At 31.5% G+C, this 14415-nt stretch overlaps 2 protein-coding genes and 1 non-coding gene across 5 annotated transcripts; 1 reads left to right on the forward strand and 2 right to left on the reverse strand.

Annotated features, from left to right (window-relative positions):
* Nucleotides 1-4465: 4465 nt before the first annotated feature.
* LOC119829984 (peptidyl-prolyl cis-trans isomerase NIMA-interacting 4) lies at nucleotides 4466-5832 on the forward strand. 3 transcript variants are annotated; one of them, XR_005287829.1, is made up of 3 exons: nucleotides 4466-4814; nucleotides 4915-5403; nucleotides 5620-5832. XR_005287829.1 is itself a non-coding variant. In XM_038352773.1 (3 exons), exons 2-3 carry the CDS (start codon nucleotides 4730-4732, stop codon nucleotides 5232-5234), a joined length of 405 nt encoding a protein of 134 aa, XP_038208701.1. In that variant the 5' UTR covers nucleotides 4466-4548; nucleotides 4630-4729; the 3' UTR covers nucleotides 5235-5832. The 3 variants fall into 3 exon arrangements, 2 of the variants coding, with proteins under 2 accessions (XP_038208701.1, XP_038208700.1); XM_038352773.1 differs by having other exon boundaries at nucleotides 4466-4548; nucleotides 4630-4814; nucleotides 4915-5832; XM_038352772.1 differs by having other exon boundaries at nucleotides 4915-5832.
* A 242-nt stretch (nucleotides 5833-6074) lies between these two features.
* On the reverse strand, nucleotides 6075-12884 carry LOC119829983. Its single transcript, XM_038352771.1, has 5 exons — nucleotides 12803-12884; nucleotides 10748-10876; nucleotides 9208-9368; nucleotides 8146-8334; nucleotides 6075-6504 (listed from the first exon to the last, which is right to left on the reverse strand). The coding sequence occupies exons 2-5, from the start codon at nucleotides 10872-10874 to the stop codon at nucleotides 6331-6333; spliced, it is 651 nt and encodes a 216-aa protein (XP_038208699.1). The 5' UTR covers nucleotides 10875-10876; nucleotides 12803-12884; the 3' UTR covers nucleotides 6075-6330.
* Nucleotides 9876-9948, reverse strand: Trnak-uuu. The gene has a single exon. It is a non-coding gene; the product is annotated as a tRNA-Lys (tRNA).
* Nucleotides 12885-14415: the final 1531 nt, after the last annotated feature.

A 14415-nucleotide genomic window follows, 5' to 3' on the forward strand; every position in this document is an offset into this window, starting at 1 on the left:
AAAATGTGCCTATATGTTATTCCAGTTGTCCAGTTGTCTACATACTAAATTTCATTGCAATCGGTTTAGTAGTTTTTGCGTGAAAGAGCAACAAACACACACACACATCCTTACAAACTGTCGCATTTATAATATTAAAAATCAAAATAACATAGTAGGAGTAGGACTAGCTGCGCCTCGCGACTTCACCCGCGTAAGTCCGTGTCCCGTAGGAATACCGGGGTAAAAGTTGTCTATATGTTATTCCAGTTGTCCAGTTATCTACGTACCAAATTTCATTGCAATCGGTTCAGTAGCTTTTTCGTGAAAGAGAGATTATTGGAGACTAGCTTTCCACCCGCGGCTTCGCCTGCGTGGAATTCGGTTACATCGCGCGACATGGTAAGGAGTAGCCTATAGGTTCTCCCAGGGTCTGGATATTTGTCAAAATTGGTTAACATGTAAACTGTCATTCCCTATTTCAACCCCTTCCTCACTTTTTTCGCAATAAAAGTATCCTATGTACTTTCCCAAGTTCAGTTCTATCATCATACCAAATTTCATTAAAATCAGTTCAGCGGATTAGGCGTGAAAGCGTAACAGACAGACAGACAGACAGTTATTTTCGAATTTATTATATTATTAGTAGGGATAGTTACGTTGATTGTATAAATGTGATTGTTATGTGATTTAAAGATTAAAATACCTATTTTTATGCTCTTACTTTGTTTTAATATAGCTATGTTAAACCTACTTTGTTTTAATATACCTATGTTAAATTTACTGTTTGAAATTTATTGCCATTTTGGAGAAAACTGAAATTATTATTTTTAAGTTAGTAAAGTTATTTTCAAGTAAGTAAAATAGAATTTTGTGCGGTTTGTCAACTTATCACCACTACAAAAAGAAAACCAAATTAAGAAATTTTTAGTCTTGAATCAAATATAGGTATATCTATAATCTATAGTCTATATACCAATATTACATATCGCACGCTGAGAATGAAAGTGACCTAACTCAAAATTTTGGTAAAATGAGTTATATTCATAAAATGACATACAATAAGGTATTCTACCGTCTAGTAAATCAAAAACTGCCAAATTCTAGCTAGAAAAGGAAAAACACATATGTTGTGTCTCTTTATGATCGGCGTATTCCATACCTCTCCCCCCTGAAACAGTGACCTATTCAGTGATCTTTCGACACTGACGACACTATTCCTTTGGTATTTCAATTTTAATGTGACTCAGTCATGAGTGCGGCGTTATTTTACCAAAAAGTAAGTAAATATTTTGTTAGTGTTCTAATCTTAAAGTGACCGTTGTGCGTATTAGGTCACTTACGTACTACATGCAATCTATTTGCTTTGGACTTAAGTCGATTTAAGTCATTTTTGTATTATTAAGCAATTGAAATGCAACGACATGTTTAAAATTATGTCTGTACTTTATTAAACGGTTTCTTTATGCAGGTGTATTAATTAAAAATACGCCGTTTTAATAATATTTTGATACGCTCACTTTATGTCGTATTGAAGTTTATGTCGTTGTTTGAATGTTACTTTGTTTAAATATTTATGTTTAGGTCATTATAAAAAGAGTAAATATGAAGCGGAGAGCTGATTTTATTTGACAAGTAGTCCAAGAAAATTAAAAAGAAAATAAATTTATGTCTATCTCGGCTTGAAGAGCCCAAATACTAAGTCATTTCTATAAAAAATATTCACAAAGGTTGATCCTATGCTCACCCCGTCCAATAATTGTAAGCGGATCTATGTTTCAGCTAGTGCATTATTCTAATACTTATATATTTAATCTAATGTGGATGATGATTAATAAATAGATACACCTATCTATTTTTGTTCTTTTTACTTATCAAATATACAAACAAGCTCCGTCCTCACCACCATTCACCACCATTAGCGACGAACCATCAACTTCATTCCAAAGTAAAGCACTACCAAAGTATCAATGTACCCAATATCAAGATCTTCTTCATCATGTTCCACTTCATCGAGTTCTAGTTCAAGATCAACTTCATCAAATTCGTCAAAGGCATAACAAAATAGAAATAATTCAGCATCACGTATTCAAAATCGCCCTAATTATCAAATATCAACGACTAATGCTGACGAAATTGAAATAGACATAAGCGACGATGATCCCACCTATATAAGCCATAACAGACAAAACACTTACATTTCTTCATCAACCAGTTCCTCGCCATTGCGGCAAAACAATGACAATGTAATAAAAGGAAATATATTAAAAGGCTGAGGAACTCTTGTAATTGGAAACAAAATAAAATAAATTACTAAGAAACAGCGGTCAAACGTAAAAAGTATGTTTCCTCATGCAAAAACAAAAAAAAATTGCTGCTCGTGAAATTAAAGATATTTGCCATTTTAAATGTGTTAATGCCATTTTAAATGTTTTAATAGAATACAAGATGCAGAGAGAAAAGTTATTTTTGACAATTAGGTCTTGTATGCTTGAAATTTAACCATAATATGAACACTCTTAAGCTGAAAGACCTATACAAGCAAACAATTTATTTCACTATAAATTCCATTAAAATTCGTGTCTTTAAAACATTCTTCATTATTACTTTGTATATAATAGATCAGCAATTAATAACAAATAAGAAGAAAACCAATTGTCAGATTTCTAGAGAGAGATAACAGAGGGAAACATACAAATAGAAAGGTAGTGATCCTGAACTTCTAGAATACATAAAAAGTACACAATACCCATATCTAAAATTGAATCACATTATTTAAGAGGTTGTTTTTATGGCAAAGCAAGCAAAGCAGCAGATGGCCACCTCATGTTAAGTGGTCACCACTGCCTATAAACACTTGTAACACTAGAGGTGTTACAGGTGCGTTGCTCAGAGAGAGCTAATAAGGAGAACATGGAGTACAGAGGGTAAAAATGTAAGAGATTTCTGAATGGATTTTAATTAACACCAAAAGGAAGAATGCAGACTTGAATGTGAATATTGGTTATATCTCAAAACATTGAATACAAATTTTGGTATTGCTTTTTGTCAACCCAAAAAGGACAGATGTGACACTTGCTTAGCCTACAAACTTGCCCCAACTGACATATCTCTTAAGTCCATTTTAGTCTGTTATTCTCCAAAAATTGATCGTCTAAACTGTACTATTACTGTATTAAACTAGAAAAACTTAAAGAAAAACGGAAAAAAATGCTGCTGCTACGAAAAAGGATATCATTATTTTTGGGACGAGACACATGCTCAAAGAGAAGTTAATGAGATAAGGTCTTGTGTCTATGACTATTTAAAGCACATAAATTTTTGAAATGCAAATAAAAAGATGCACATTACACTTTATACCAACTGTGCCGGTGAACAAAAAAATAATCAAAAGTGCAAGAAAGTATAGAAAGTCGTTCCTAGTGAAAGAATTGTCTCCCCGTGACCACGCTCGCTGTAAAGTGTTCGAAACGTCGGGTTAGTAAAATAATGAATGAATCGCGTTTAAAATCCGTTAAAAAGTCTTAAATTTCTAAGTGAAATATTGGATAATATTTTATTTATGACATAAAAGGATTGCAAGAACAATGGGGATATAACTTCAATGAAAACACCAATAAAATGTTGTTACTTTGGAGTGATATTAAAGTTTTAAGTTTCAAGAAGGGAAATGGCTTCAAATTTGATACCTGCATGTCATATAAGTTATTTCAAAAACTTTGAAAAACTAATAACTTACAAATTAATGCTAAAAGTGACTTTAGTTAAGTCGGATTCTAGAGATATTTTAAGTATTTAATTTGAAGATTTATGTATTTTTTATTGTATGGTATTCTTGTTTTTCGATTGTATAATTTTAAAACGTAAGATTTGATAATTGAGTTCCTATTGAAGACTTATATTTTTGTTAAAAATATTTAACCTAATTGTATTTGATAAATAAAAATAAAAACTTAAATAATAAGATAATACTCGAAAAATCGCCAAATAATATATTTTCTCTTAAATACTTCATATTTTTTATTTTGCCAATGATTGTAACCATTATAATTTCATAAAAAAATATTAAATTTCATATTTTATTTGGTTTCATTGTGCTATTTTCAGTAAATATTATAATATTAAATCGACATAATTCAGATTAAGTCGGGATGCGTGAATAATAAAAAAATAATAAAGCGACACATTCCCGAACAGGTCAGAGATTTTTGAAAATTTTGAGTACTAAAGTGAGATTATATCAGATGGTAATTTTCAAAAAATATTTTTATTTATTTAAAAGTAAATTCAGTATTTTTTTCTGAGTAGTATAGGTAGGATACAACATCTAAAAATATATAAAAATATAATATCGTAGACAACTATGAATGTGAACAAATTATGACATAATTAGTAAATAGGTCTGTAAATCGCGAATACTATTTTGATGATTCCCACAAATCAAGAATTTCGCATTAGGTCACTTTTATTCTCACCGTGCGATATGTCATTTTCAAAGGTTGACGTGATCTGTCATTGGAATTTGCAAACTAAAATACTTACTTTTTACTAAATCAATTATATTATTCTGTATTTGTGGTGATTTCTTAGGCTCTTCATTTTGCTATTGGCAAATTAAAACTATCTATTCCAAATACAAATTTTTTTTAGGTTAAAAAATTAACATTCTTTTGTTATCACCCTTTGAAGAAAAACATTTTTCTACATGGTCTAGAGGTTTTTTCCTATACTTGGGACGAAAAAATTTAATATGCCACCTAAAAAGCAACCCGACAAAGGTGGTAAAGGCGGCGGTGCAGCTAAAAGTGGTGGTAAACCGGGCGGTGATGCAAAAGGTACATTATTACTTTATAGCCTTGTTATTTAATTAATTCTTTGTCGATGCCATTCTCTTATGATTACTATGACAAATAATTGACGTAACTTTGATTTTAGAATCAGCCGGCAAAGAAAAAAAAGGTGGTACAGCTGTCAAAGTACGTCACATATTATGCGAAAAACAATCAAAATGTTTGGAAGCATTGGAAAAATTGAAAGCCGGTCAGAAGTTCCCTGATGTAGCCGCTGCTTACAGCGAGGACAAAGCGCGTCAGGGCGGTGACCTCGGCTGGATGACGCGCGGCTCCATGGTGGGACCTTTTCAGGATGCTGCATTTGCATTACCAATATCTTCTGTGACGAATCCTGTCTACACAGATCCACCTATTAAAACGAAGTTTGGCTATCACATTATTATGGTAGAAGGCAAAAAATGAGTGACACAGTGTTTGAGTTTGAATATTTCTGGGCGATCCTTTTGTTATTTATAATGGAGAGAATTTGTTGTCTCCAAGAACAATTTGATAAGGATTTTTCATTGCTACCTGATCCACAACGATCCCTTGACTCACTTGTTTCTAATATTGAAGATTTTGCAAATAGAGAGTAAGCTTTTGTAATATTTTTATAAATGTATGATATTTTAATTATATGTATATTGACTGAAAAGTCTTGGGCTTGATCCCTATTCGAGACTGATAAAGCATTTGTTCATAGTGCAGATGAATAATATGGATTATATAACATCAAACAATTATTTATAGATACCTTACTATACCATATAGACTTTTTATAACAATATTAATTTTTTGTTGTTTTCAGTTCTGGATTAAAACTTAGTTTTCTAAGGCTTTATCGGTTAATGCATATAACAATGTTGCTCACTTTGGTATATTTTTGCAATGTGTGCCTTTGGTTCATCATGATCAAGAAAGTTCCAACTCGAACCCTCAAGTATAGATTTAAATTATCGTTTCCATCATAATGCTTTTCAGGATATAATGGAAATAGTCTGAAATAAATCTGTTTGTTACATTTTTTGTTTTTTTTAGGGCCCCAACTCAAAAATTACCACAAAAAATTATATCGCATCACAATATATGCTAGGTCAACATAAGTTATTTATGTATGAATGCAACACATATTCTTACTTCACAATATACATCCATACTTAATTTACCTTTGTTAACTTTTAATTCCAGCAAGTGATAACTGTGCAGGCAGTAGAAATAATAAGACATTGATCTATGGTGGGAATTGATATAAAAAAGTACACAAATGGTTAAAGTATTTTTTATTTAAATAATTTACTTGCAACCACTTCAGAACTTACATATGTTACTGGTGTAACGGAACCACTACATTATATATTAAATACTGTAAATAAATATCAATGAGGTATCTTACCTAAAGCTAAAGGACGAAACAACAAAACGTTCAAATTTAATGTACAAAAATATAAATTTAACATATAAGCAATAACTGCAATATTGTGTCTTCATATTCTCGTCCTTTGTTTTAGAATTTGCAAATTTAAACTCTTAAGTTGGGATTCGTGTATCTAACATATTTGAGTAGGGCGTCATTCTCTTCGCAGACAAACGGTTTGACATGATGGCATGCCACGTCGTGCCAATGGACGCCGTCGTTGTAGAAGTTGTTCAGGATGGCAATGCAGTGTTCTGCTGCGCCGCCTTGGATGAGTTCCTGTAATTAAATATAAAAAAATTACCGCCTACTACTAATATTGGCAAATAGTTATAACGCAAAAAGCCGACACGTGCTAATATTTTTCGGATATAGGTATCTGAAATCATTATAGAGATAAATACAGTGCCGCCGACTTATCTTTTAAATTTTCGAAAAATTTTAATAAAAATGCTAAATTGTCATTGTTAACTGCCTAAAATGCTGTGTTTTTTATTGCTATTTTTCTTAATTTTAATTATTAAATATGACGAAAGCTATTAAAAGTGATGCCCGGAATATTATACTTAGGTCTCTTCATTTCAGCGATAATTTTGTGGTACCGTACGTCTAAGTTTTAGGTATAGATAAAAAAGAAATTATGAATAAAGTTCTATCAGATTCAACACGGTGTTGTTTATAGAATCTCTATTATATTTTAATTAAACTAAAAAAATATTTTATCTTTTGTAATCGGATAGAGCCACGATGATCAAGCTTTCCGCCCCTGGCTTCGACCGCGTTGTTACAGCTTAACAAATTATAACCAATCTGCACTATCCATCGATGAAAGCAGAATAAAAGTCGTATAGTTTCTGAGTTTATCGCTAACATACAGATGCGGCGGATGACTGTGTTTTATAATATGTAGCGATAATTCCAATTTGTAATAAAAATCTACAAAAATAAAAATATATATATTTATTGTCCAAGCACCCGGATCTCGTACTGTATTTAATTATATTGACGCAAAAATGCATTGTCAGGTCGATGGAGGTCATATTATAATTTAGAGACAAAAGATTAAATTCAAGTCGTCCGAAATTAATCGTGAATGTAAAATTATAATTTTTTAAGATGTGCATTTAAATATTCATAAGTAGTAACGTTAATCTATTTTGAGACCGTTTGCTTTTTCTATGATGTTTTGAGAGACAAAATAAAATTATCGACTTATCGACCTATATGTTTGACATAGTAACTAAGAGAACTACTAGACTAAAGACTTTCCCTAACTCCTGTGCGTCTCCGAATTCGCACACAATATTTTCTCTGTCTTCTTTGTCAAAATAGAAAAAAACATTTGCGCAAGATACAAAACCACGTAATGTTCTCGAAGTAATGACGTGATGACTTTATTCCGTTTCGCGATCGCCTAGGGAAAGTGCCGCCAAACAATACGACGACGTACGCCGAATATCGATGAGCTTTTGTGCGAAGTAGAAAGCGGATTGCAGTGATGCGGGTACGCCCTTCGGCAAATATTTCGCAGGAACATTAATATTCACGACGCTTTCATTTTCATTGCGTGACATCCGCCGCGTCAGATGTTCAACCGCGGGGTGGTTTATGATAATGACAAACATTACTTAACGGTTCGCGGAATCTTATACGTTGCGTCAGAACGTATTAACGATTGCGTAAATTTATGGTACCTTCCGCGGTATTGTCACTGTATTGTCTAACAGCCTCGTTAATATTTCTCAGTTAGTCACAGTCCTTTAGTTTGGAGAAACAAAGAGTACGAATAGTTATAACCTTTCAAATATATGTGTAGTGGCAAGAAGGTAAATCCTATAAAGAAATTTTAAATCGATTTATATTATTTACAAACTTTAATGAACCGTCTATTCGATCTAACAAAAGAAATTCAGTCCTTACTCTATTGTCTGGTTGAGGTTTGCCGATGCCACCGCCCTCGGACCAGTCGTTTTGTTGGCGATTCGTAGTTGGAGCAAGTTTTTGCAGCTCAGCTGTCCAGAACCATCCATTGATTTCGTTAGGAAGTAAATCAGGACGATTACAACCTTTGAAGTCGCAGAGACGACCCGATGTCCAGATGTATTTCACCTGAGTTTAAGAAATAATATATGAAGTATAATAAGTGATGGCTTGGCATGCAACATTTAAAAATCTATCTACTAGTGATAAAGCTTCAAAGCATCACTGTTATCAAAATCCAGGGTAAAGAATATAGTTAAGCTATTAGAATAAGGAATAATACCAGCATTATTTTGAAAAACAAAAAATTCGTACAAGTAATCAGCCTGAATAATTAAAGTATCGTTACGAAAAACACACACGTTTTCGAATTCGTTATACCGTGGTTGTATGCTTGAGCCACTTTCTATTTCGTTTGAGTTTTCAAAATTATATTGTTTTCACTGTGAGGTTGAAATGGTAATTATTTGATCTATACATACATACGTGACTCGAGTACAGAAGTTTGGGGAAATTCTACGTTTGTACGCGTCTGTTGTTAAAATATCGGTCAAGGATTGAGGGAGGATAAGTATTGGTATTGAACATTCAAATTTGGATTTTCCAACTGTAAAACCTTTTATCAATGAATTATCCTGACATTGACTTATTTTACACATATTCTTACGCTATACTGTTTATACTGTTTATATTTCTTTACAAATATTGGAATAACTAAACAAAGTGCACTTACGATTTGTGATTAAGTGAGCACTTACATAATATTATGATATTTTACATGAAACCAGCTCATTATGATAGAATTTATAATGTTTACCAAAAATATAAAAATGCAAATCTAAAATTTTTACATTTTAACGTCACAGATGGAAATTATACGACTTAATTACAATAAGTAATAAATAATGTATCTATCATATATAGAAAATTAACACACATACAAAACCGATGGGACTGTGGTCGGAAGGAAGAAAACCTTCTTATATTATATAGGTACTTTACCTTATCTTGGACGATGCGGGCTTTGACCCATTCATTTTCATCGCTCGTCTCCAAGGAGACGAGATCCATGCAACGTTGTCTGCAGAAGTTTCTGGCCGTGAGCCAGTCTACTTCCGTACCACGCTGAGCTGGGTCCCTCCAGGAGAAGTAGTAGCCTTTGTCTGGATGGGTTATATTATCATTTAAATTGGTTTAATTATTGAACAGTTTATTGGCATCATTAGAGTAGATTTGATTCCGAACCAGCGATAAATGGTAAATATTGATCTATATTATGTACATTCAAAAGCGCTTCGAGAAGAAGCAAATTGAATAAATAAATGTTTGAGTTTGAGTGTGATTTATGTCGATTGAGAGATTGGTTTATAAAAAATGAACTTATTTTTAGTATCGAGTAAGTATGACAAAAGTATTTTCTATTATATTGTGTAACAAAAGCATGGGAATTAGGCAACGATTGTCAATGGAAAACTTACTTTCCATATTGTTGTGGAAATATATCTTCATCGTCAGCTATTGTTGGAAATATATATCTACTTGAATGAAAGCAAAATACTGTTTTTGCTCATTTCAGAAAAATTTAGGTCAAATGTGAGAATGAGTTTTTTACGAAATTTTTGTTATCTTGTCCATTTGTTCTTGTGTAAAAAAAATATAAAAAGAGAGGCCGCCCGAACAGGGACTTGAACCCTGGACCCTTGGATTAAAAGTCCAATGCTCTACCGACTGAGCTATCCGGGCCGTGAGATGTTAAATGAATTTATCAAAAATATAGCTAAGAGCGATAGTTTAACCTACTTAAGATTAGTTTGTTTTTTTTTTGTTTTATGTAATTTTTTTTGTCTGAATACTGACTTCGATGACATTCATTTCAATTACTGCACAGTTTTACGTCTTATTCGTAAAAAGCTTCGTAATTCGATTACTCTTTTTACGTTGTTAATATTATTTACTACAAATAAATGTTTCTTTCTTTCTTTCTTTCTTACTATAAATATATCCACAAGAATAACACTTTAAGTGGTAATACCTACTATATAAGGATTTTGCAAGCCGCCTTTTATAAGAATGCACTCGATAGACAATCGCGTATGAATACCGTTATTTTGTTATAATGTCGAGACATAACAAAGAAGTGGCCATGAATGACGTAAGACATAACAAACATGTTCAAATTATCACGGATTCCCGTTGAGCAACTGGTTTTCTTATCTCGTATCCGGGACGAAAGATAAAAATCGAGATATTGTCTTTGTCAGGCATCATATTTCCTCGGAACTACGCAAGTTTTGTTATCGCGAACGACTCAGGTTTATAACCTTTTGTATGAGAAATCTGAAGGAAGGCGTAAAATTATGTTGTACTTATTATATAGTCACGCAATATGTAACACCTATGTTATGTAATTCAATAAAATATCGATTTTACTGCTAAAGCAAAACTATTTAATAATTGCAAGGCACTAAGTTTAGGAGTTTGGTATATAATATCAAGAAATCTCTCCTCTTAAAAATAATAGTACAAATAATAAATTGCTTACTGTCCGAATATCTTTCATGTATTACACGCTGGACACAATGAGATGGCACTGGCGGCTCCAAAACGCGCCCGTTTGGGAATTGCGCATGCGCAACTGCCAGTACTGCTAAGAGGACTATTTGCTTCATTTCTAAAAAGAGAAAAAAAAAAACATTTGAGAAAAATATATGTAAACATTTCCACACAACATTAATAGGTTCTACCTACCCGCATTTTTGGACTTAACCTACAAGGATTACTAGCTTCATCTAGAAACTATACGTGTATAGTTAACAATAAAATCTTTCATCATAATAAATTGCTTATAAGATTAAACCTATTTTGCTATAGTAGTTTGACATAAATTAATTCGTAAAAAGATAAAAAAGTTCATTTTTCAAATAACATACATATTAAATATAGTGCTTGCAACTTATTTATTAAGAATATATGTTTTTTAGAGGGTTAGTTAGATCATGGATGCACTATAAAATATAATGTTTATATTTGTAGAACTGACTTTTGAGTTTTCCTAAATCCGCTAAGTGTTAATCACGTTCCTGCTCACATAGATTGTGCTTCCCCAAAAATGTCAATTATTTAGCCTTAAAGGTCAAGGATGCATATAATAGAGTTATTAGCGAAGAATCTTCAATAAGATATACTTATTTATTTAAATTAGAATCACTATGGTCGACAACTGTTGTGGTCCTAATCCGTTCGCATTTTTTTGCACTCTGAATTTTTTTTATTACTTTTTTTCTCGTTTAGCCAGACAAATTGCTAAGTTAAATGTATATATTAAATGCGACAAGATATAACATAAAGCTTTTATGTCATAAAGTGTTAATTAACAATCATTTATTGTCTGGTAAAGATTAAATTATCATACATTGTAGTTATTTTACTTTAAAATAAGGAAATGACTATCTTATCACGGTCATGGTAAACAATCAATTAATTAATTAACAATACATATTGAATGTAGGATGTTGTTTCTATAAGATGTAGGTATTAGTACTGACCTATCTTTATCTAAATAAGATTTTAGAACAATGAATGTATAACTTTAATTTTTAAGGAATTTTAATTAATTTGAATTGTGTCGCACCTGTACTGGTTTTCAGAGATAATTGTTTACAAACACTTTCCATTGATCAACAGGTAATTTTTACGTAAGACTGTAGTAAGCCTCGATATTGGGAACACGACCGGTCTATGTAGAGATACAATACGACAATGTTTTTATAAGCCGTTCTAATTTTTTTCAAAAAATTGGTCTGTTGTCTTTTGTATCTCTTAAAGTATTTACTTAAGTATTTCGTAGAGATAATTTGTGCCACTCATAATCACCATAGTATTTGTTTGTTTTCGTGAAACAATTTACGCGAATAATTAATGTCTTAATGTTTTTCACATACACAATGTTCTCGTCCAATTGAAAAATTTGAGCATTTACATAAGTCATTGGTTCTATCTTACCACAATGATTAAATTCTTGTTTCCATCTATCTATGAATTGTAGAGAAACATGGTCACCATCGGGATAGTAGAAAGTGACCTTGTCCTCAAAGGTTTAAGTTCATTCCTCCTCATCATTATCGGAATTTGAACTAAGGGTCAATGAATTTTCTATGCTTTTACGAAGAAACAGGTTAAACGAGATATAGCATATAATAAATTTTGCAAAGTTTGTTAGTTCATTCGCAACAATGACGGATTTTTTTTGTTATTAAAGTAATGAATAAAAATAATAAATCTGGCTTTACAATTCAATAATAAACCACTATATCACTTAAAATGGTGCGAATTTTTCTTATATAATAATCGACAATTTAAAATATTCTATTCATTCATAAATTAATATCAAAAATGCGATATTTTTTATGATTCTAAAACAGTATTAAAATAAAATAAATTTGATATACCTTCCTACACTTGAGCTTTCCACTTCTATAATATTACACCCTCACTTACGAATAAAAAAATTATCACAGAATTTTATAAATAAAACAATAACGCCTAATAAACCTTCTAGTACTTTTCTTTCCAAAAGATTATGGCTAAAAGCACTTACCGTGTGATGTCTGCGTCCGTATCCGTCACTAACTGATGCGCCGGCGCAGTGCGGCCGATTTATATGGAGGTAACGCATGAGTCCTGACTAACAATACTTACATCTTATTCAAAAATATAGTCTTGGAAAGAATGCTTTTTAAGACAGAATTATATTATATGAAAAAAATGTACAAGATCTATATGAAGGATATTTTATGTTCATTAAACGAATTATGTCAGTGGGTACGTTACGCCCGCATATTTGAATAAGCAACGTGTTGTAAAAATTGTATAATTGTGTATGAGCTTTCTAACGACAATTTGGTGATAAACTCAAACACTCATCACAGATGTAATAATATTAGTGCACGAAATATCTTAAAACGTTCTATATTATAATTTCAAAATTAAGAAGTGATAATTATTGCATGTTATATAACACTAATTAAAACTAAATTCGTATTCACTATATAGAATGGAAAATAAAACATCTCGAATGTATAACTCCATAAGACTTCAGGATATAGGAAAGTATGTATTGTACTGTAGAACTCAAAAAAAAAAACATTGAATACACGTGATTGTTGTCATGAATTCACCACCGGCGATTGATGAAAAAAAAAAAATTTTTTTTAAGCCATTATTTTTCAAAAAATAACATTTCGTATATCTACATTTTTCGCCACTTGACCTTGTACATTGGATTTAATTTAAAATCAAAATATGTAGCACAAAATACAATGGAGTACGAGTATGTAATATTAATATGGAGATAGGTGGCTTTCCTTTGCATTTTTAAATGTTTCATAGTTGTTATTTGTAGTATCCTATTCCCTACTTACAGGCTGTACAAGACAACAGTCAAAACATTTGTTATATAAATATACTTGTTGCTTCTTTGTTGTGTATTGTCATTTATTAATTATCTTCAAATAATGAAAATTTCAATATAAACCCCCAAATTTTGATGATAAAATCATATTACTTTTTACATCCATAACATATAAATTTTTAACAAAAAACCATAATAATAGTGAAAATATATTGATATATCCATTTAAACTAATCCTTATAGATTATTTAGATCTCTAGATGGTATGTTCTCTCGTCGATTTATTTTTATTTTTCTCTGTACCCAACAAGTGATGATATAATCTACCTACCAGTAAGTACTTAAACGGGTAAAGGTGGGCAGACTTCCAATATTCTGAATATTGCCACAGCAGATACCTACTTTATTGACAACTTCCTTGAGAATATAGAGTGTTTTAATGCACAAAATTTATTTTAAATGATTGAATTGACCAGGGATGACATGCGACTACTATCTTATATTAACGTGGCAAAATTCTTAATGTAGAGAATGAAAGGTTCTTGGCTGCGCGTTAATCCACAGGGCTCAACCAGTTTTAATATAATATATAAATTACGTGTCACTTTGTTTGTCCACAATGGACTCTTTAAACTAATCAATCGATTTTAATAAAATTTGAACACCCTGTGCAGTTCGATCCAACTTAAAAATTTATATTATTTCAATTACCATAAATAACCTGGCCGGGGCGTGCAGGAAGTCTATTATAAGAATTTAACTTAAATGATAAAAAGATGAAAAAATTGGTTTTATTGTAT

Source organism: Zerene cesonia, chromosome 11, assembly GCF_012273895.1.
Source record: "Zerene cesonia ecotype Mississippi chromosome 11, Zerene_cesonia_1.1, whole genome shotgun sequence".
In the NCBI taxonomy this organism is placed as follows: Eukaryota; Metazoa; Arthropoda; class Insecta; order Lepidoptera; family Pieridae; genus Zerene; species Zerene cesonia.